Source organism: Equus quagga, chromosome 1, assembly GCF_021613505.1.
Source record: "Equus quagga isolate Etosha38 chromosome 1, UCLA_HA_Equagga_1.0, whole genome shotgun sequence".
NCBI classification, from domain to species: domain Eukaryota; kingdom Metazoa; phylum Chordata; class Mammalia; order Perissodactyla; family Equidae; genus Equus; species Equus quagga.
In genome coordinates this window covers 31,097,118-31,121,184 of record NC_060267.1, presented here as the reverse complement: position 1 = coordinate 31,121,184, position 24,067 = coordinate 31,097,118, and the positions used below count along the sequence as shown (strand labels likewise).

The 24,067-nt window shown below is 40.1% G+C and overlaps 1 protein-coding gene across 1 annotated transcript in view; it reads right to left on the bottom strand.

Moving 5' to 3' along the window:
- The window catches only part of OVCH1 (ovochymase 1), an 81,722-nt gene extending 60,417 nt beyond the window's left edge, over positions 1-21,305 (bottom strand). The window contains 13 exon segments of the mRNA XM_046663607.1: positions 1,411-1,504; positions 2,222-2,352; positions 2,460-2,600; positions 3,803-3,936; positions 9,469-9,556; positions 10,326-10,366; positions 11,978-12,248; positions 14,096-14,248; positions 14,889-14,984; positions 19,247-19,416; positions 20,163-20,260; positions 20,535-20,653; positions 21,242-21,305. Coding sequence (XP_046519563.1) covers positions 1,411-1,504; positions 2,222-2,352; positions 2,460-2,600; positions 3,803-3,936; positions 9,469-9,556; positions 10,326-10,366; positions 11,978-12,248; positions 14,096-14,248; positions 14,889-14,984; positions 19,247-19,416; positions 20,163-20,260; positions 20,535-20,653; positions 21,242-21,305 — 1,600 coding nt within the window.
- Positions 21,306-24,067: the final 2,762 nt, after the last annotated feature.

Genomic DNA, 24,067 nt, shown 5'->3' with positions numbered 1-24,067 from the left:
ACTTTGGTTCTCTTCAGCTTCGGTTAGTAGGCATACCCTTCCATTTCATGTAGGAATTAAACACTAGTTTCAAGATAACAATGTACTGTATTTTTATCTCACAGAAAAAAGTCTATAGATACGGCAAGGACATTTGATTTTCAGTAGGCATAGAAACTTCAATTGATTGTTAATTTGCAGACAGTGAGGTGGGTAACAAAATCTTAAACTTGGCATTCCCCCTTCCAAACAACATGGCGGCATTTTAAGTGAAGAGGTAACACCTGAATCTGCTTAACTCCACTTTGTACAGGTCTCATTCTGCTGGATCAACACATTATGCTTCCACTCACCTGTCCTGAATATCCAAATAAACATTCTGAACCTATGTTCCATGCCTCCAACCCACACTAACACTTAACTGAGGGGCAAATAGAAGGTGTTCAGGAAGCGACTACATGGCCAGAAGGGATTTGTATTTTAGGAAGACTAGCCCTGAGCTAACATCCGCCATCAATCCTCCTCCTTTTGCTGTGGAAGACTGGCCCTGAGCTAAGATCTGTGCCCAGCTTCCTCTACTTTATATGTGGGACACCTGCCACAGCATGGCTTGGTAAGTTTGCATAGGTCCATGCCTGGGATCCAAACCGGTGAACCTGGGTTGCCAAAGCGGAGCATGCAAACTTAACTGCTACACCACCAGGCCAGCCCTGGAAGGGATCATTTTTTTATACTCAGTAAATTGGAAGGTCAAAACTGACAGTATATTTGAAGTTTTAGTTCAAAAAATTAACTTTTAAGAATCAAGTAGAAATTACAGCTTTTGGTCACTTGTTTTGATTACTTTTCTTGGACGTAAGAATGAAAATATTAGCAACTGAATGGATTAATACAGGAAAAAAAGGAAGTTTAAAATTTTACTTCAAATAACTGCCAAAAATTTACTCAGTGTTACCATTTTTCTTGTCCCCGGGTCTCCCTTTTTACTTTTCAAGTATTCTGAAACAGTCTTCAAATTTTGCATGTTTCTATTAAAAACTTTACCGGTGAATCAGTTGCTGGCTCGTGGGTTTTAAAGCTAAAGTTTTACAGCATTATGAGTTTCCAGTATAAGAAATTCACATCCTACTCTACACCTCATGTTACCCAATGAAGCCAGCCAATGCTGCAACTACTGTCATTCACCACATAATATTTCAGTCATATATGCATATACGATGGTGGTCCCATAAGATTAGTACCTTATAGCCTAAGTTTGTAGTGGACTATACCATGTAGGTTTGTGTAAGTATACTCTGAAGTTCACACAACGACAAAATGGCCTAATGATGCCTTTCTCAGAATGTATCCTCATCATTAAGTGACACATGGCTGTACTGTGGTTAGTGTCATTCTTTTCACATTAAGTTTAAAGGACAGAATGTTACCCACCTAACTCTTGCTCCTCTTCAGGATCACCATAAATCACGATGGCATCATAAATACAGTTTTCGTTAAATTCAATAGCAAGGTCCTCAAATGCCAACTGCACAAATTATAAACATAACCAGAAAAACAGTCAAGGAAGAGAAGAGAGAAACTTTAAAAGTTTTTCTCTGCACATTGAAAAGTTCTCAGTCACACTCTCATATTCCGTTGATAGAAGTGTAAACAATTGCAGCCTCTTTAGAGGGCAATTTGGCAATGAAGTCCAGGTTTAAATGCACAAACCCTTTGATCCAGAAAGTCCACTTCTGGGAATTACATACATTCACATGTGTGCAAAAACAGTGACAGAGGAACGTACCAGCATTGCTGGTATGAACAGACTGGAAACGCACTAAAAGTCTTTTAGTAGGGAACTGGTTTAAGAAATTGTGGAACATCACACAATGTAATTTTATGTAGTTGTTAAAAAGAAGCTCTGTGCGCTCATCTGGAAAGATCCTTGAGATTTTTAAATAGAAAAAGCACTGCCAAAAATGCTCAAAATATCTCTCTGGGGATATTCCAGAAACTTACCAAGTTTGCCTCCAGGAGGTAAGATGGGCATAGGAAGAGAAAAGGCTTACTTTTCATCGTATTCTCTTTTAAACTGCTGAAACTTTTTAAACCACAAACGAGGATCCCCTTTTAGAGAGGAAAAAAAGGCAAATAGAAGCTCCCAGTCTTAATGGCAATTTAACATTCCAGATGAAGCGTGTTCTGCCTTACTAACACAGCTAAGTTCTCCATGAGGTGAATAGCTTCCTTATTTGCTTACCTTTATAACGTGATTCCCTGGAGCACGAATGAACCAGCGACACCTTACATTCCTGGGATACAAGTCAGGATACTTGGCAGAATGAATTGTCCCTTCTTCCACCAATACAGCTGCACTCCCGCAACCTGAAACTACGGAAGTGTTGGGGAAATCCAAGGGGAATGGCTAAAGGCATTCCCTCTTCCTCACCCTCATATCAAAGAAAAACAGCAGGGAATTAAACATCTGAAATACTTGCCAGCTTCTGAGTTCTTCCGTACAGCAGTAAAGGTGAGCTCGAAGCCACTGCCGCTGTTTTCTGCATCAGACACAAATGTAACTACGGCCTCGTTGTTCTCTGTCAGCAGTGGTGAGGGTAATATGTCTCTACAGACCTTACCTGAAAAGCAAAAGAAGTTGAAATAAGATTACTAAAAAGTGGTGGAAACAAACTTATACACGTCTGTTTTCCTAATATTATCTTCCATGAACTCTCCGTTCTAAACACACCAAACTGTTTAGTGGTCCCTTTAGTCATTCCACACTCTCTGCTTCAGCAACTGTATATTCCATTCACTTTCTCATACTCAACCTCATGTGTCCAAATTCTACTCATCCTTCAGGGCCCAGCTCAGAGTCCAGCTCTCCAAGAACCTTCCCAGACACCCACTGGAAATAGGAGCTACCTTTTCTGAGTCACCGCAGCACATTTCCTATTCTACATCACCACCTACTCTGTGGTACACTTTTAGTAACCTCACCAAATGGTTCATTAGAGCAGAGACTGCTTTGACTCTATATATGTCCAGTGCTTGGTATGGTATCTGGTATCTGGTTGATTTTTAACAAATGATTGGCATAAAAAATGATTACTAGATAAATAGCAGGCCTGAAGCATGAAATCGTTTAGTCAATAAATATTATAACCCTTAGCACGATACCCTGTCTATAGCATCCTATCAAATATTTGTGAAGAGATATTTGTCCTAACCACCTGCCTCATGGAGACCTGCAGACCAAGACCTATACCAGCTCTACAGACTATTATGCTTAACACATAATACTTCAATTAAAGTAGATATATCAGTTATGCTTATATAGCTTATGAGGTACTCAACAAAATAAATGGCATGGAATAATCTATTGTCATAAGAAAAAAGAACATTACAAAACAATGTAAAGTTCCGTGTGTTCCTTTAATATATATAAATGAATATACAACAAAATGTTAACAGCATTTATCTCTAGGCGGTAGGATTAGGAATGGTTCATTTTCTTCCATTTGTTCATTTATCTTTACCAAATTTGGCAAACACGCACCCGCTTTTGTGATAAAAATGAAAAAAGAGACATTGCCTTGAAAGGAAGTTTCTGACAACTGAGATCAAGTTCACTCAATCCTGTTATTAAACTAGAGAAAGCTCAGTCAATATGCTGGTCATTGGTTTCACTCTTACCACACACACTCCCACCCCTGCAAGAAGGGCACAGTTTGTAAGATAAAATAATCATCCTGTGTGCAGAAATCTAATTTCAGATCTTTCAGCAGCTCTGGGGTCAATACTCTGAAATGACAGATGAAAATAAACGTAATGCACTTACTAATAAGCATTCCGTTGCTTGATTGTAAAGATACATAGTCATGGTCACATCCAACTTGATTTTCTATGTCTAAGCTTGTGAATTTTATCAGGATAATTTTATCTTCTGGTACCATTATTTTCCAGATACATAAGCTAGATAGAGGAAGGCGGGGAAAGTATAATAAATGGCAGAGTCGAGCGTGACAAATAAGGTCTAATATCTGGGCTTTAGCTCATAACTCACCAATAATAAACTTTCTACAGGATATTAGAAAATGAAAGGCAATGGAAATTCTCTATGTGAGAATAATTTGTTTATGTTCAAATAGCTGGCATTTATTCAACAAATAGAGGAGTATTAATTAGAGAATGGCCAGAGAACACCTTCTAAATTTCATTTAGTTATAAAATGCTAGAATTTTGATGTATAAATTGAAGAAAACTAAGATTCATCTCTCTGTTCTAAGTTATTAGTGAAAACTGAAAATTCATAATATTCATCCAGAAGTTGAATTATGGATTATGGATTATAGATTGACCATGCAGCATATGTTAACCCTAACCAGCCACATCCTCCAAGGTCAGCCTAAGTCATAGTCCCTGGGGTTGCAATGTCACCTCTCTAACGCCCAGGAAGATCAGCTGTGACCTCTTACTAACATCTTTAGAAACATGTCTAAACATTTTGAAAGTATTCTTACATAATTTAACACATAGTCCTTTACCTTTATTTTCCTCCATGAATTCATATTATTACTCAAGAAAAGAAATCCTAGTGGGCCATAAATCCCTAGCATCTTCCATGTCTCACATTCATCCGAGTGCAGAGCAATCTTATTTGGAATCTAACATGTGAGAATGACCTTCTTTCTAAGACTCAGTAGTCTTTATCAACAACCTCAGACCTGTTAACAGCCCCACTGCCCTCTAAGTAATAAATGTTCAGGACTGTAGGAATTATCCAGCTCTTTCATATCCAGTTTCCAAAAACCAAATGCAACAATTCTTCTTACCAAACATCACCTTAACCAGAAACTCCTTGCTTTACTCTTTTCTATTCAAGTCCATCATCCTGAACATAGATGTAAAAATAGGCTGCCTAAAATATTATTAACATCACTTTCTAAGCACTTCAATTTAAATAGCAATACGCTGCCTAAAATATTATAAAGCTCACTTTTTTTAAGCACTTCAATTGAAAAAGCACTCCACATTCATCATCCTTCTGGAGACTCATCACATCTCTCTGAAATGGACAGGAGAGAAATTACTCGTCTTTCTCCAAATGGGAAAACTGGCGTTGATATTAAAGACTCATCACATCTCATATAATAGGAAATAGGGTTTAGGCTTTATGAATTCCAAGGCCAGTATTTTCTCCTGTTTTCATCAAGTTATTTTCTGCCTCAAAATCTCTAACTCAGAGATGGAAAATAGATTTCAAATCATATGCCAACCTTGATTTATTGGTAGCAATCGCTGCATTAAAAAGGATTCTGAGGTCTAGTCAAGCTAAGCGAATGAGGACTACCAAAATTAATCATTGATTTATTCATTCAAATAGCTATTGAGCATTTATGATATGCCAGGCACTGTTCTATGCTCCAAGAAACACAATGTCTTCCATGGGCCTGGAAGGAAGGAGGTCACCTGAGTGCCACATATCTGCCATTTCTGAGAGTCTAGCTACCATCAGCCAGAATAAAGATAGGCTCGGAGGGACTGTATAACTGCCTGCTCCTTCTCTACGCTATCTCTTTCTCTCTTAGCATTAGCTAATTAACTCCATTTGGAATTTACAAGACCCTTCCACCATTCAAGGCTGCTTAGCATGCTGGAGAGTCACTAAGTATGCGAACTGGCTCCATACCTTATTAACATATCTAAAACACATGTCTTTTCACGTTTGAACACTCTAAAACCATAAGGATCTCACAATGGAGTCTTACAATTCTGTTAGACGTGGATTGAAAGAATTCTTTCAGAAGGGACTTGTATTTGCTTTGGCCAGTCACCTGGGGGCACTCTCAACTGCATACTGTTTAATTTTCTGCTTGAAGAGTTTGGGACTACACTGGTGGTGGGAATTTTAGACTGTAGACCCGTGCGATTCAAATTTTCAGGGAGGATTTTTATCTCTCCCTACATCCAGTGCCAAGGTTGAGGCACGTAACTTCCCACGTGGGTGGGCTTAGGCATTGCTTAGCCTTACACTGAAGGTACAGCCTTTGGTGTCCCAGCTTTATATGGAGATCTCCCAATCTTGGGTATTTTGTTTTCTTTATTGGTGGTACATAAAATAATGATGGATTTTACAACCCATTTGTTCTAGACTTGTTGAAATATCATACATACAAATTCATACTAATATTGAGTTGTAATGTTGCCAAAAGTCTTATTCTCTCTAGTTGGCTTATTACTTTAGACTCTACAAGCTATTTAATACCTTCCTAACTATTTAATCTCAACTTCATGCCCTAAACTTGAAGCAATTGAAAACTTTTAATTACTAGAACAGCATCTAGTGTAAATTCCTTCAACTGTCCTATAGATTACCTTAACATTTTTGGTTGCTTTTCCACAAAAGAAATTATTCTTCCTTCTTTCCAAAGCTAAACCACCTTTATTTGTTGTGTTCTCATCAAACTTCCTTCACAGATGTCTTTTTTTTGACTTATCACTCTTATTCTCTCTTCTGCCCATAGGACAGTTACGCCTACCCTTCTACACAACAACAAAAACAAAGCCCTGCTTCTCTTGACCCTACTACCCTATTACCCTACTAGCCCTATTACCCTAAAGCCACGGTCTCATCATCTTCTTTCTCTTCACTGCTTAATTGTCTTCCTTGTGTCAAACAATGGCAGCTCCATCCTTCCCATAGGTCAGAAAGTCTCAAGTCAATCATAAGTCTCCCTCTCTTAAAACCTAAATTTTCAACTCATTAGTAAATCCTTTGGTTCTACCCCTTCTCACCACCTCTACTGTTACAAATCTGGTCAAAGGCATCATGCTTTCGTGGGTTATTGCAGTAGCTGGTCTCAGCTCTTGGTCTTGTCTGTCTACAGTCTATTTTAAACACAACAGGCAAAATGATCCTTTTAAAGTATGTTAGATCATGTTCCTCTTCTGCTCAAAGTTCTCCAGTGACTCCATATTCTACTCACAATAAAATCCAAAGTCCTTCTTATGTCCTTGAAGTTGGGCCACTACTAATCATGACCACTTCCCTTCTCTCTCACTTAGCTCTAGCTCTCTGATCTTGCTGTTCCTCAAATATACTGAGTTTCCCTGCCTTACACATGCTATTCCTTCTGCCAGATCGTCCCTTCCCAAGATGACCATCTGCTTCCCTCCCTCACATTATGCAAGTCTTTTTCAAATACCATTTTCATAGCGTGGTCTTCCCTGACCACCCTCTCTAATATTGCACAACCCAGCACTCTCTATCCCTCTTTCTTATTTTTCTGCATAGAACTTACCACTTTCTACTATTATATGTGACATTACTTATATTATCGCCACTCTCCACCTTCCAACTTGCCCCACAAAGGAAAGCATTTTTGTCTGTTTCATCCATTGCTATATTACAAGCACTTAAAATAGTGTCTGACACATCTTAAGGCCTCAATAAATTTTTTTGGATTATTTGGAGAAGAAGAGATACCAAATCTTCAACAATCACTTAACCATTATGAATATAACGTTCGATCCTACAATTCTACTGCATCAGCTCCCAAATTTTGAATTGCCATACTGTTGGCATTTTATCTGAACTCATTTTGACACTTGAAATATCTGATACTACTAACAGCCCCTTTGTCTTAAAAGTCTTTCTTGCTGAGATCTCTTCAATACTTCATTGTCTAAGCTGAATCACAGGTTCTCGGTGTTTGAGGATAAATTGCCTGTCATCTGCATGTCCCTTACCTGACATTTAAATGCTTTCTAGAATCTCACCCATAGCCATCCATGCTCTGCTCAAATACTCATTTATAAAGGAAATTCACTATCTTTTGAGGAAGGGCATTAAGTCTCAGAAATCTCTCAAATTGGAAACTACTTTACATTGGATTGTAATCTGCCTCCTCCTAACATCTACCCTCTGTTCCTTGTTCTCAACTCTGCCATTAATTCTGCTTCTCTAGTCGCCTTTCAGATAAATCAAGACAGTTCCTTTGTCTTCTCAAGTCTTTTCTGGACTGAAAATATTCCTAGGTCTTTCCACTATATCTCCCAAGACACTGTTTTGAATTTCTTTCCATCTTGGTCGTTATCCTTCAAGTAATTTCCAGGTTACCAACGTCCCTTTCTAAAGACTGTATGTACCTAGTGACCTCTTTCCTATTCACTCTGCCCATGACTCTAATAACACAGGACTTTCTCTCTTGTTCTGGATGCTATACTTCTCGAAGTTTAAGCAAAGATGACAAGGGCTTTATTGGTATTATATTATTACCAGGTTAACTCACAGAAAGTCAACTTAGACTCTTAAGCCTTTTAAATGTGGGCTGCAATTAAACCACATCATTTCCATCCTATACTCCTAACAAATATTTACATTCATTTTATATTAGTTTTGTAAATTACAACCCTTCCACCATTTTAGCTTCCAATTGCCTATGGTATAAAGTCTGAGCTTCTTCACATGGAATTCAAGGTCCTCTACAACTAAGGCCTTACATTCCTTTTTATGTTCATGGTCCACGGCTACCCCAGTTCTTATTTACATTAACATTGCTCTCCAGCTGCACTGGGATACACATTATCCAAACACCCCTGATAATCTCCACTTCCCTGACATTGCTTACGCACAATTCCCTCTGCCTGGAATGATCTGTAAAAATCTCTTAGTACAGCTACAAAAGACTTAAGCTAAAAATCATAACTAGCCTTCAATGCCTAGTTTCAACACCACCCCCTTCACTAAATCATTCCTACTCCCTACCCCTCCCAACCACAGTACGCACCACCTCACAAACACTGCAATGGGAATTGGTCTCTCCATTTTCTGTAGTACCAACACACCTGGGTAGTGTGGATTATAAAGCTTATTTCTTCTTGTTTTATAGTATAGTTATTTTTGTCCTACTCTCTCCTCCTATAAACTCATTATGATCATAAACTCATAGAGCAGTCATCTGCCTTTGAATACCTTTCAATGTCCAATATAATTTTAAAAATGAATGTAGAACACTCAATGAAATGAAATACTTGCAAAAACTAATTTCTAAAGTTTAAAGATATCTTTAGCCATATAGAGAATGGGGTATGTAGACAAATGTCTAAAGATGCTGAGGCTTATAGATCATGAACTATTTTCCATCTTCCAGGCAGCCCTTAAGAAAATATTACCATTATTATGAAAATAAGCGGGACAGGATTAACCACTAAATTCCCATAACAATCTCACTATCAGATGCTGTTAATGTTAGGTATTTGAACACGTCAATTCAGGTAAGCTCTAGCGGTGTTGACGTGTTGGTGGTTTGTATTAAGGGGTATCAGAAATACCAATTAGCAAATATTTGCCAACCAAAATATATCAGCTGAAATATATAGACTTTTATATTAGTCAAATAAAGTAACTGAGATACTAGATAAAATTGCCAAAACATAGCCCATTAAATGGTCTGATTTTGTGGGGGGTGGATCCCAGGAATCATTCCTACCTAGGATACATACCAATTATGAGAATAGTTGCCTGCTTAAGAATGGGGGTAATGAATCTTCCCACTTTCTCCAAACAACATTGTTCCCTGAGATCTACAATCTTCCAAAACATAGAAAAAAAGTTGATTATTTATGTCAGCTATGGAAAACATTTCAAGACATACAGTACAGAGTCAGCTCGATGCTATACAATTTATATTATGTAATTTATATTTATGGGAATGGATATATTTTTAGGTGTTCTGACCTAGACATTGTATTTGCAGACTTCATTAGGAAAATTTCTAAATCATGATGTTCTTTTCTTTCTCTCTTTCTTTTTTTCCTGAGGAAGTTTAGCCAACCCTGAGCTAACATCTGTGCCAATCTTCCTCCACTTTATATGTGGGCTGCTGCCACAGCATGGCTGATGAGTGGTGGAGGTCCGCGCTCGGGATCTGAACCCATGAACCTGGGCTGCCAACCTTAACCACTATCTTGTTTTTTTTTAATATATAGTTTTATTAATTAACCATCTGACATCCTTTTACAATACTTTTTCTCCTACTTTTTTTTATTGAGGTATAATTGACATATAACATTATATTTGTTTCAGGTGTACAACATAATGATTCAATATTTGTATATATTGCAAAAGGATCACCACACTAAGTCTAGTTAACATCCATCACCATACATAATTACAATTTTTTTCCTTGTGATGAAGACTTTTAAGATCTACTCTTAACAACTCTTGCTACTCTTAGCAACTTTCAAATATGCAATACAGTATTATTAACTATAGTTACCTTGCTATACATTACATTCCCATGACTTATTTATTTTATAACTGGAAGTTTGTACCTTTGGACCCCCTTCACTCATTTTGCCCTCCCCTCAACACTACCTCTGGCAACCACCAATCTGTTCTCTATCTATGAGCTTGATTTGTTGTTGTTGTTTTTAATTCCATATATAAGTGAGATCTTACACTATTTGTCTTTCTCTGACTTATTTCATACAGCATAATGCCCTCAACGTCCATCCATGTTGTTGCAATGGCAAGATTTCATTTTTTTTTTAATGGCTGAATGGAATTCATAATGTTCTTTCCTTTATCTGAGTTCTTCCGGTTGAATATTTATCCAATTTTCTCAAACCATGAATCATGAAGCTGTCAAATTTTTAGTATGGAACTAATATGGTGTTTTCCCATCTCTAACTAGGATATCCTGGGTTATAATAAAACACTTTTGTATAAAGATACTAAAGTAAACGTACACAAATTTTAGCAATGACATGGCAAGTCTCTAACATTCATTCAGAAATTCCAGATGCCAATGTCACACTTTAATTGTAGGAAGTTGGAATAAATAGGTAACTAGGGGATGAGAAACTTAGAAAGATGACCTTAAATGTATGTTATTTAAATAAATTACTTGTCACATTCTGATACTCATTTGACTGTGGAATTAAAGATTATTGCCTGATTTCACTGTCCTTTTAGAATATTGTCATTAACCTTTTGTCCATGACTTGTTAACCTTTTTAACCTTCTCTTTTAGGTGATGAAAATTGAATAGAACGGCCACCAGGAGAGAATTTACCCTGCTGTAATGGCAATGAACAGAACACTTTTACTCTGAAGACCAAACGAAAGTGAGCTGAGAGCCTGCTCTAGTCTGAGATAACGCTGGTATTCAGCTGGACCAACAGCAGCAGTGCTTCTCCAATCATCAGCTAGGTGGCTGATCTTGGACCACAATGAAGGGGGATGGAGAGAACGCCGTGTTCTGTGCTCTAGCTCCCAGTCTTTAAAAAATTTGGTTCTTTTACTAAATTATTTATTCTTGTAACTTGTGTATCCTTATGCCTCTTTATTCTGCAGAGGCTGCCCCCTGTGCCCTTTTCTTATGAAGATGCTGCCCCTTGGCACAGCAAACCTTCTGGTCCCTCAGGACTGAGCCCTTTCGACCTCTCCCTGGTGCTCTTACAGCTCTCTGGCTTATCTGCACTTCACCTTTCCTCACAACTGTCCATTTGCTTCTCTGTCTCCCTGAGTAATTGGAAAGTTCCTCGAGGGCAAGTTTGGCATCTCCAGACTCATACTTGTCCAATCTAGATTTTAGTGCCACAAAATGAAAATAACTCTCCAAAGCCCCCCTTATTTTCCCACTGTCACCAAGTAAAATTATCCAGGGTGAATGGAAAAGGCAGAAGAGGAATGATTTATTCTTAGCGCTCTTAAGTAGTTTACAGGAAAAAAAATATGTCAACTGGATAAATGAAGAAAGAATCCTGTGATGAGTCTATTCTCAAAGGCTATTTTCAAATCTCATAAATACAAAAAAAATCTCAGAAAATCTACATGAACATAAACTTAAAGATCCAGTTAATGTTCAAATTAATAAATTCAAGATAAATTGACAGATATCAGTGCTCGTGAATTCTGAGATAGAAGTTTATATACATTGGTTTAGGAATTAGACACCAGCCATATTCTTACTTTGTTTAAAAGCTTAGTTCTGATTATATCTGTTACATATCAGAGAAACTCCTCTTTAAATAAGTATTATCAAGTTTTGACTTGGAATGAAACGAGGAAGAATTCACAGAAATTACACCCACTGTGAACATGTTCTGAGTGATAAAATCTGTCAACTCAAACACCTTGGAGAAAATGCCAGGCGATGCTCTTCTATGGTTATTTCTTAAAGGAGCGCAATTGCTAGCACAAGCTCCCCAGGAAGTTATCCCAACAAGGACCCAGATTCCATTGTCTCTTCTACAAACAAGTGGACTGCCAGAGTCCCACTTTTATAGCAGAGAAAGGGAGAAAATTTGTGAATATTCATAAGTTAAAAATATTTTAGCAGGTCCACAAATATCAGCATTCATCTCAAAGAGAGAAGAAAGAGCCCACTAGTCATTGTCCATTAACATTCTTTCTGTCCATCTTTTTGTTTCTTCACCATTAGTTTCAAGGTGCAGTCTTTTTACCCAGATGTAACTTTCTTCCACTATTGCTTGCAATCTTGTCAAGCTAACACTTAATTTCTCTCTCCCTCCTACTTTTTTGGGAACAACCATATAGATTCCAAAATCAGTGAAAGGAGAAGGGGAAATTTACAGATATATGCTTCCACTATAGCTGGTCACCCAGAATTGCTGGGAAAGACTGGGTCATATCCCAAGCCTACAGCATCAGTGAATAGAGTCCCCAAAGTCAATCAATGGCTCAAGGCTCAAGAATACCTGGTGTGGGAGCAATAGCCTGTGTGCCCTTTAACAGTCATCTGTCCTTGGGGCCCCTTGTCTAGGCTACGCACCAGCACTTACGATGATAAGAGTCCCGGACTTGGCCAACCCAGCTGTTTATCATGGGATAGTTAGCACAAAGACCGTCATGGTCTGAGGGAACATGGAGGCACTCCAAGGGGAACTCTGCTTCTTAGAATGCAGGTCATACAAGGACAATCCCCCTTGGCAAGCAAGCAGCCAGTTCCTCTGCCTACTTAAGCAAGCTTCTCTCAGGGGGCAGTAGTGGGTGCACACTTCCATCCAGCAGGCCACCACCACACATTCCCTCTAAGCAACTCTCAGTAAACCTATATGTCTTGTTTGCCATCTCCAGGTCTTTTTTTTGGTCTGTCTGCAACCTACCCTGCACTGTGCACTCAACCGGGCATGCGGCCAAACACCTGGGAAGCCTAATTTTGTCCCAGAAGCTATATGTAAAGGACTGTTGGCTCTCACACTAGAGGATAAGGAACCCACAATTTCAGGATCCTTTCTTTAATAATCTTTCCAAATATGCTGCTTTGAGAACATGTGTCAATTTTGTGTTGGATTAAACCCTCCTCAAAAGGCATAAAAGTGTTCGAGGGCTTCATCCAAAAAAGGATTGCTTGAAAAGGATGCAGACAAGCCAAAGCACCCTTGTCCTACTTGTGTTTCAATTTAGAAAGTGGTATAGGTGTAAATTTCTCTCTCCTCCCTCCCAAACTCCTCCTGCACCTTGTCCTGACACCCTAGAAGAAAAATCATAAATTTTTCCAACAGATAATTTCAGGGAGTTTCCCATAGCAGTTTCAAGTTGCTTGGCTTTCCAAGTAAATTATCTTCTCTACCTAAAACTTAAAATGCACGTCTTTCGCAAATTGGTCTCCTTTTCCTCTCTATATCTTCTAAAGGTTAGTCCTCTTTGTGACGTTGTTGTGTTAGACTTGGGAGGTCATTGTCATTCACAATATCTTTTACCCAACAGTTAGTATAGCTATGCAATCTTTGGTCAAACTTTGTGTAAGCACTGCATTCTGCACTAAAGACTGAAAAAAAAAATAGCTCACAATGTTTAACAAAAGGTGGAATAAAAAATAACTCACAGCTGGACCTAATTAGCTTGCCAAAGTTGTCACCTTGCTTGATTGAATTGGGTTGGAAATGTTGAAATTTTCCTTGCCTCCTCTCCCCACAAAAAATGAGGTGTCAAAAAAAAGAATTCTCTCAGCCAGGTCAAGTGAACTTTTTCAGTAGAAGCCAGGTGGACAGATGCAGGAAATGGGAATTTTGAAGTAACTCCCCAAAAGCAACTCTTGGGGAAGGGCAGAATCCACCATCACCCATGTGTTACTGAGTAACAGCTGATTTATGCTTTTTTCCTGGCAGGCATGCTTTTCCCCATCAAGGAAACTGGCACACAGCGTGGTCCTTCCTACCGGAGGAAGGTTCATATCCTTGAGCACAGTATTACACGTTCTGTCATCCAGGATGGGAAGTTGCACTTCTTGTAGGACATTTGAATATTCCTTTGCTGTGGAGAAAGGACAGTAAGTGAGTCAACAGCTGTCCTTATTGAAACAAATCAATAAGAGACCAACAAGTTTAAAAACTATTTCAAACAGATATTTAACCAAAATGTAGAAGTCCTTATTTTTTTAGGTGTGAATTATATTCTTCCCCCAAATCACATATGAGATGAGGACATTTTTTAAAAATTCCGCAGATTTTTAACATAGGCAATGGTGATTTCTCTGAATATATCCTTGAATATTTCCTTAAGAGGAAAACTTTAGTCAACAAAGCAATATTTTGTAAAATTTCTTTACTTTAAAAAAAATTAAAGTATTAATGATAAAGAAGTTTAACTATGATGACTATTTCCTGACTTCCCTTCTGCTGTATTCTTCTTCATCTGTTATAGTCACCTCCAGGTCTTTTATCTGAGATGCCTAACCAAAAAGGCAGCAGGAGGTGTTTTATGTAAAACATTAAGTATAGACTTTTCTACGTTGAAAACAACCAGAAATCTTCACTGAGTCAGAACTCAGGGGTTAAAAAAAAAAAAAGCCCAGGATAAATGTATTACTCATAGCCAAAAATAATTCCTGCTTCCACTGGGCATACAAAGGGGCCTGGAAGAAATATTATTATATTCTTTTGATGCCTCTTACTCTCTGAAATCCTGCCCCATCCACTGGCCATGCAAAGAATCCCTTCTTCAAATTGGTCATCTCTATGGGGAATACAGATCGGCTGAACAGCAATGCCTGAAAAAACAACAATAACAAAAAATCACAAGGTTCACAGACAAGTGATGCTAAAAATATTTGGAAAGTGATGTCTGCTTGATTTCATGGCTTCTACACTTTCTTCCTAAATGAAATATTGACATATATTTTCAAAGCTCTCCTCTCTCATAAAAAACTATTTCATATTTATAGGAATTTGAAAAAAAATGCAAGAACAGTAAAATAAGGAAAAAAATAACCCATTGTTTCACATACCACAATGACTCCCACAAACTACTAACATTTTATGGTGTGCCCTTGCACTTAAGGGCCAGTTTTTCACTCAGTAATAATTGATCACTACTAGAGAGCAAGCACTCTTCTAGATCTCAGTGAAAAAAAAAATCCCTGCCCTGGCAGAACTTACACTTGTGTTCGTGGGGAGAGGGAACACAAACAAGAAAAATATAATTTAGTTGTTAGGTAATATGTGGTCTGGAAAAATCAGAGCAGGGTAAAGAAGACGAGAAGTCTGGGGATTAGGCAGGATGCATAGGAGATGTAATTTTAAATATGGTAGACATGGTAAGTCTCACTGAGCAGATGACATTTGAGCAAAGCCTTGAAGAAGCTGAGGAAAGGAACCGTGCAGTTATCTGAGTGGAAAGCCTTTGAAGAAGAAGAAACAGAACAGAAAGTCCCATCAGTGGAATCATGTCACGCATGTCTGAGGAACAGTGGGGAGGCCAAGACGGCTGGAGCAAGTTAAACAAAAGAAGTTTAGTAACAAATGAACATAAAAGAGGTTAAACATATGGCTAGGAGGAGGGAGAAGTCAGTTGATAAGAATATTGATTTCCATCTGAGAGTAGTGGAAAACCACTGAAGTGTTTTGACCAGAGTGACAGAATCTGGCTTACATCTCAAAAAGTATTATTCTAGCTGCTGGGTTAAAAATTAACATTAGGGATGCAAAAGAGGAAGGTGGAGACAATTAAAGAGACCATTAAAATTAATTCAGGCAAGAAATGATGGTAGCCTGTAACGCGATGGTAAGAGTAGAGAGAGTGAGGCAGAAGCAATAGGATTTTTTGGATGGATTAGATGTATAGTGAGAGAGAAGAAGAGTGAAGAACAAGTGCAAAGTTTTTAGCTTAAACAACTGGAAGGGTAGAATGGTCATTAATCAAGATGGAAGGCTACGGGTAGGATGTCACGCATAATCAGGATTTTGCTTTAAACATGGTGAGATGCCTATTAGCTATCCACGTAGATGATCATTAGGCAGTTGGCTATATGACCCCTATTTATCACAGCAGTATATACAATACAAAGAAACCTGGGCTAGATACATAACATTTGGGGAAATCTTCAAGGAAATGATGTTTAAAGCCTTGATCCTGGATGAGGATCACTAAGGGAGTGAGTTCCAAGAGAGAAGAGGTCCAAGTGCTGAGACCTGGGACACTGGAATGATAAGAAGTCACGAAGAAGAGAAGGAACCATCATAGAAGACTAAGAAAGGGGGTAAAAGGTATAGGAGGGAAACCAAGGGACTCCTGGAACTCAAGTGAAGAAAATGTTTCCAGGACAATATGCACAGCTCTGTCAAAACTCCCATGAAGTAAGCTGAGGATTGAGAATTCACCTTTGAATTCAGCAACATGGAGGTCATAGCTGACTGTGACAAGAGCATATCTGGTGGGGGTGGGGGGGAGTAAAAGTCTAATAGACTCAGATATCCAACAAACATCTCAAACCTAATACATGTAATTACGAGAACTAAGCAGAGGAAACGGACATACCTAACATAGAGGGATCTTCAGAGTTTTTCTACGAAGGGGAGCAGAAAAAAAAAATCAATAGTTTCCTATGATATACAAATCTAGTTTGAGTTACTCTCTCTCAGTATTTTGACGATCTTGTTCCACTGTCTTTTGACTTTCATGACTGCTGTTGAAAAATTAGCTATCACTCTAATTATCATTCCTTTTTCAGTAATATAGTTTTTTCCTCTAGATGTTTTTCCCCCCCTGAGGAAGATTAGCCCTGAGCTAAAATCTGTTGCCAATCTTCCTCATTTTTTTTTTAAAATTTTTTCTTTTTGAGGAAGATTAGCCCTGAGCTAACTGCTGCCAATCCTCCTCTTTTTGCTGAGGAAGACTGGCCCTGAGCTAACATCCATGCCCATCTTCCTCTCCTTTATATGTGGGACGCCTACCACAGCATGGCATGCCAAGCAGTGCCATGTCCGCACCCGGGATCTGAACCGGCGAACCCGGGGCTGCTGAAGTGGAACCTGCACACTCAACCGCTGTGCCACTGGGCTGGCCCCTTCCTCATGTTTTTTCTTGAGGAAGATTAGCCCTAACATCTCTGCCAATCTTCCTCTACTTTATATGTGGGTCACCACGACAGCATGACTGATGAGTAGTTTAGGTCTGGGTCTTGGATCTGACCCTGCGAACCCAGGCCACCAAAGCAGAACGTGCCAAACTTAACCACTACGCCACAGGGCCGGTCCCTCCTCTAGATGCTTTTGAGATCCTCTTTTTGTTTTTAGCATGCTACCATTTCAGCGCAACATATGTAGATGTAAAATTATTTTTAGGGGCTGGCCCAGTGGTACAGCAGATAAGTGCACACGTTCTGCTTTGGCGGCCCGGAGTTCCCTGGTTTGGATCCTGGATGCAGACATGGCACTGCTCATCAAGCCATGCTGTGGCAGGTGTCCCACATAGAAAGTAGAGGAAGATGGGCACGGATGTTAGCTCAGGGCTAGTCTTCCTCAGCAAAAATAGGAGGATTGGCAGAGCTTAGCTCAGGGCTGATCTTCCTCAAAAAAAAAATTATTTTTAATATCATAGTGTGAAAGACTGGGTTTCTTAAATCTGAAGATTTGTGTTTCATCGGTTATGATTAACCCTCACCCACTTTCTCTTAAATTCTAGCCTCTCTATCTATATTCTTTCTAAAGCTCAAACTGGATATTTACTCTTTTAGTCTATCCCTGTCTCTTACTCTGTGTCTCTTGTAGATAATTATTTCAGATCCTCTAGTGCCCTATATCTGATCTAATCTGCTATCTAATTCATCTACTATCTAATTCCAATTATATGTTCATAGCTTTGTGTTTTATTGACTCCTTTTCACATCTTCCTCTTCAGTTAATAGTTTCTTCAGTCATTTTTGATAGACTTTTACTTACTTAAACTTAAGTAAAACATACTTTATATTATGTATCTCATCTTAACACCTGTAATCTTAGAAGATCTGGTTCTGGTTGTTGTTAATTTTTGACTCTCTCTCTTTGGTGGCAACTTTCGCTGCATAATTTCGATGTAAATGTGTGCTCATATTAATTAACACTTTATAGGAATACCTTGAAGCTGTGAGTCAAGGTTCATTTCTTCAGAGAGGATTTACTTTTGCTTCTGCCAGCAGCCCCAATTACCCACCTGGAAACACTTTCAAGTCTTGGCTTGGAGTCTGTGGTCACAGGTAACGGGAATTCCAGCACCAAAGCTGAATGAGGGCTTGCCCGTGATCACGGATTCTCCTGAGAACCCTCCCTCCAGAGCCGAGGTTCAAGTAGGCAAGTTTCCTCATTCCTTCACTTTGGTGGCATATTTCCCTCACTCTTTTCCTCTGTCTTTCAAAGCATCACCTTTCAGGAAGTCTCAGGTTACAGGGAGCCTCCAATCAGACTCTCCCATCCCCCATCCCTACTCCCATGCAGGCTCCTCACATGGGCACTTAAAGTTCTAGGTTCCCAAAGATAGTTAGACGCCTCAAGGGCAGTCCCTTTCTTCGGTGTCTGGCTAACGCCTTTGGATTTGCCTTCTTTCATTGTTTTTGGCCACTGAACACTTCCCTTTCCTGCATTTTTAAAAAAGCAAGTTTTTAATATTTTATCCAGAATGTTTAGATTACCTGTGCTGAATATGAGATATCTAGTCCACAATAATGACAGAAAGGAGAAGTCTCTGAGAACATTTTTAAATGTCCCAAACTCTTTGGCTAGAGTCGAGCATAGGTAGATGGTCTAGAATATAGCCTAGCCAAGACACTGGAGTAATTATAATGCTGACTCATTTAGCATACATAATTTGCAGCTGGGACTCCTAGCCTGTACAGTGCATTTTATATGTTGTAGATTAAATAAAATTATTTTTAAAATAAACAAAACTTCGAAATTCTAATATTACTATATACACACAGAATTTAAAGTGAATTGGTACAGAACTGATAAACACAGTTTTCTCCATTACATTTTTTGAATTCTCACTCTCCCTACTTACCAAACTTGACTTTGTGTTTTAAAAACAGCAGTGCAATATCAGAACTCCTATAGCCAAGCCTGCTGTATTCAGGATGGATAATTTTTGAGACAGGAATATTCTGCTCCTGCTCATCCTCTTGTCGGAGGTTGTACTCTCCAGCAGTCACAGTCAGACTCCTAATTTGCTTCCTAAAACCAAAGAAAAATGTTCCAATAAGTAACTGTGTCCCCCAGGAGAGACTCTTCGTTTCATGTAACTAAATGAAAAGTGATTAATGTACCTTTAAGGATTTCTAAGTCTTAAAAGAAGATATACCATTATTACTGATTACTATCAATTGTCATAATTCCCTGCAAATTATAGGGATCATAAAAAGTCATGGTTTTCAGTCAACGAGTGTTTAAATTTTGTGAACTCTTTCCGGTACCATCAACTGTCTTTCTGTGTAAAGCATTTAAGCGTGGCTTCCTTTTCTTCTTTTATTCATAAGCCAGTCTAAATATCCTCTACCATTTTTAAGATTTTTAATAAAAGTTGTCCCTGGAATTGTCCTTCTTTTCCTCCTTAGTACCCTTTTTAAATCTAGCCAAGTGTTTGTTATTTCCACAGTATATTTTCCCTCTTAATGAAACTCAGATTATTAAACTTTGGAGCACCCATGTAACGTTTGATGTTAATACTTTATTAGAATAAATAATTATTCTCCCCCACCACTAACTCCACAAAGTATAGATGATGTGTGGGGTCTCTGATTAGTAAGGCAGGAAGCACGGGAAATCCTGGGCCAGACACAAGTTTCTAGGGATCAAGAACGTCAGTGGGTGAGTAGACCAGATGTCAAAATTAAAAGGACTAGGATTTAATCTTACATAGTATCTCCCAGCCCTGTCACTATGAGTCAAAGTTTGACAAGCAATGAAAATCCACAACTTACTCATAGAGGCTAACCAGGCAGTGGGCTGCTGTAACCACCAGATCTTCTTGAAGCAAGCTTCCTCGACAGAAGTGGCGCTCACCTAATTTTAGGGAGACCTGCCGCAAAAGAAAGTTACAAACACAACTAATATACATCTCCCCATAGATGTCATCTCCTTCAGAAACAATTGAAATCAATATGGTATAACATTCTTAAAATACTGATATAAATTGGTTAGTAAGATATTTCCTATGAAGTAAACTTTTTCTCAGAAAGGTCAAGTGGGGTCATGAGAAAAAATTACACGTTAACTTGGAGTTGAGATATTTGAAACAAAGGAAAAAATTCACCATTTTCTTAGTAAGACATCAATGCCCTCGTTATACTGACCTGCCATGGATGTCGACCAACTGCTGAATTCCTTCAGCGAAAGGTTCTAGAGAAGAACCCACATGCCAAGTCAGTTTCTGAACTGCTCAAATGGATGGCACGAACTCCACACTTCAGCCCTGCATGGGAGAGCACGTGTGCGCACACAGACACTTTACCTAAGGGTTCACTTTATCAAGAGGCCAAGTTCAGATTTTCCCGGCCTGGCACAGATGTTCTGATATCCCTCAGCTGCAGGCTATCCCGTTTCTTTTCTCAAGTTCTTACTGAGTAGATCACCACTCCCCTGCCCCTTTGCAGCCTGCGCTGCCTTAATTACAAAAGACCCGGGGCAGGATGAGCCAGCCCTCCCTCTAGCGACGGACTCCGGGCTTACTCTGGGAGGATGCACATTACATAATTTAGGTTGTATTAAAGATGCTGCAGAACAATACCTACTACTCCGAAAGAGAGATACTAGGCTCTAAGTTACTTCTACTTGCTTATTTTTCCTTGGAGGAGGTTCCTTAGCATAAGCACAGTTAGCAGATGTGCCTAAAACCTGAACTCTGGAATCTAAAGAATTTCATATAGAAAATCGCAGGCCCTCCTTTGGACACGCCTGGGCCTGTGCTATGGCCCCCCTCACCCGTCCTTCTTCCCGGCCCAGGGAGGAATGAAGTGCTCAGCTCCAGCCTGCAGCCTGGGCGCCCAGGGGCCGGGCTCACCGAGTCTTTGCGGGAAGCCGATGGCGAGCCACAGCAGCAAGGGGGCCCTGGCCAGCGCCCCCATGGCGGCCGCGCGCGGGGACTCGTCCGTCCCCCTCGGTTGCAGGCTCGGAAACCAGGCGAGGTGGGCGGGCTCCGCGCCGCAGGTTCCCGCGCTCCCGGCAGCACCGCCGCCGCGCTCTTCGTTCCCGCCCGCGGCGCCGATGGGCCGCACCTGCCCCGCCGCCCGGCTCGCAGCTTTCCCTCCTCAGCATCATCCCGAGCCGCTGCAGCAATCTCGCCGCGCCGGGTGTCATAGCAACCCCACCAGCCACCCCTGGAGGCAGGCGCGCGGTGCCCCGCCGCTGGTGGGTCGTTCACACGTGTGCAGCGGGGTCCTAATGACAGATGCAGGGGGCAAGGCGATCAGCGGCCTAGAACGCTCAGCGCAGGTGACTTCTGTCCCAGAACTGGGAGTGTGCTTCAAGCCCAGGATCAAGGAAGCTGGTCACCCATACAAGACACAGGCAGGCTGACTTCTGGAAGGCAGACTCATGAAAGCTTAATGCGTACTTATTAGTACCTCCTCTGCTTGTGAGAAATTTCTGGAAGCCCTTGACACTCAGTTTTCAAATAGACCACATATGAAATATCAGGTTTATGCTGCTGCCATTTGTTTCTGGGTAGCAGTGTTATCAGCTTGAGTGGAGTGAACCAAAGCTGTATGATCCATCATTTTTTATCAAAATGAATTCATTGCTAAGATTATCGTGTCAGCATTTTTTTTCCCGTATTATTTTGTAATAAGTTAGCTTGAGATGGGGAGAGGAATAAAGCCAGAATTTGTAATGGATTTATATTTTATCAAAAAATTGGGGCAAGGCTCATTGGACATTCTATACATTCAACTAACTTGGACACCAATCCCCCAGGCCAAGTTGTCTCACTTGTGTAAAATAGAAATAAAAGCTCCTTGAGGTAGGAGGGTAAACAGACCCAGGAAGACAGGCAGGAGGTAAACAGGTAGACAGGAAAACAGAAGACAGTCAAGGCAGAGGGAATGCAGGTACAGGACCAGGTAGGTGACCCTCAGCTGGGGGCAATGACCCCCGTAACTGCAGAGGCAAGCAGAAGGTGAAGGGGCACCTTTTGGTGAAAAGCTTACCAAACGTGATTGTCACCCAGCCTTGAAACACACATCTCAAACTTTCTTGTCTCATGAACCTAAAAAGCATTTCTATGATTTTTTATGTCCCAAGTCTTACTACATTGAAAAGGTCTAGAGCTGCACCGTCCAATACAGTGGACACTGGCCACATGCGGTGATTGAATTAAAATTAAATCAAATTAAAAATTTACTTCCTCAGTCACACTGGCTACATTTTAAGTGCTCAGGAGTCACCTGTGGCTAGTGGCTACCACATTGGATAGCACAAATAGAGAACGCTGCCATCATCAGAGATACTTCTATTGGACTACACTGTTCTTGAAAGTAGCCCCATTTTTTTTCAAGTAATTATTTTAAATAAAGATATGTTAGATGACAGTTTCATTGAGTAGATGATTCCTGGGTTTCAAGCCTGGGTGTCTAGGGGAGAGTGGGAGGAGTCTTGGTAAGGTAGGCAGCTCTTCTGTGAAAATAAAGCATAGTACCTCCAGGCTTCAGCACTGCCCAGGAAATTTCCAGATATGGTGGCTGCCTGACCAATGGCATTCACCGCTCTCATCCCTGAGTTTTGTTTCAACTGTAGTGATCTCACAAAGATTACCATAACCATCCCGGGCCCCAGGGCACACTACTCTCCAGTAAAATCTCAGACCCTCCAAACGGACCCAAGCTCCACTTTCTTCTTAGCAAGAAGAGGTCAGATTAAAACCACTACCAAGTCTTTACCAAATAAAATGGGAGAAGGAAAGAAAAAATGAACACATGCTGTGCAAGTACAGTTGTGATGCGGGGTCGGTGAGCCGAGTCGAAAGAAAGATTTCTTAGACTCTCAAGATCTGGCAGTAGTGCTCTTTTATTTAGAGAATAGTGTAGCATGGGGACAGGACCCATGGGCAGTCAGAGCTTCTGCTGCCCCAAGTTGAGGGTTAGAGCTAAATTTAAGGCATAGGTATATGATTTATCTCTTTACAAGACAAAGGAAAGAACATGAAAAAAAGTTAAAATGGTATCAGTGCAGGTGGGGTCTGGTCATTGGGTGATCCCATGACTTTTAGACAAGAATCAAATCGGATTAAGTAAAGGTTAGAAAGGTTAGACGCCACCACCCTAAACCAGTTACACGAGATTGCCAGACAGCAACCAACTTAAGTTCTTGCCTTACCCATTAAGAGTTTCTAGGGACAAGGTCATCTCTCCTCTTCTTCCTGGTACAGAGAGGGAGGCACGTTTTACAGGTAGAGATTTACCTTACAAATGTAAATGTGTCCCAACAAGGGCACGTTCCATTCCCCAGAGCCTCCTTCCCTGTCCCAGCCCATCAAAAGCAATCAGCCCCAAACAATCCCGATGCCAAAGAGACATATCCTGGGGTGGCCAATTTCAGGTCCCTACAAGGTCATCCCCCCTTCCTTCACAAACGCAAATGTCTCAAAAGGGCAAGAAAAATTCCAGTCCTCGGAGCCTGCTTCTCACCTGCAGTTTTAAAAGTAACCAGCCTAAAAATCCTCATCATAAACCGTTTTAAAATTAAGCAGCCTAAAAATCCTCATCAGTTGGACTCACAATGTTGACGTTCATGGCTAGCCTTCTCAAGAGGCTCACAGAGCCAGTCCCCTTGCACTCTTCTGCATGTGCTGCACAGAACTTTGCAGGATCTTCAGTGGTTTGTCTCCCAGCTA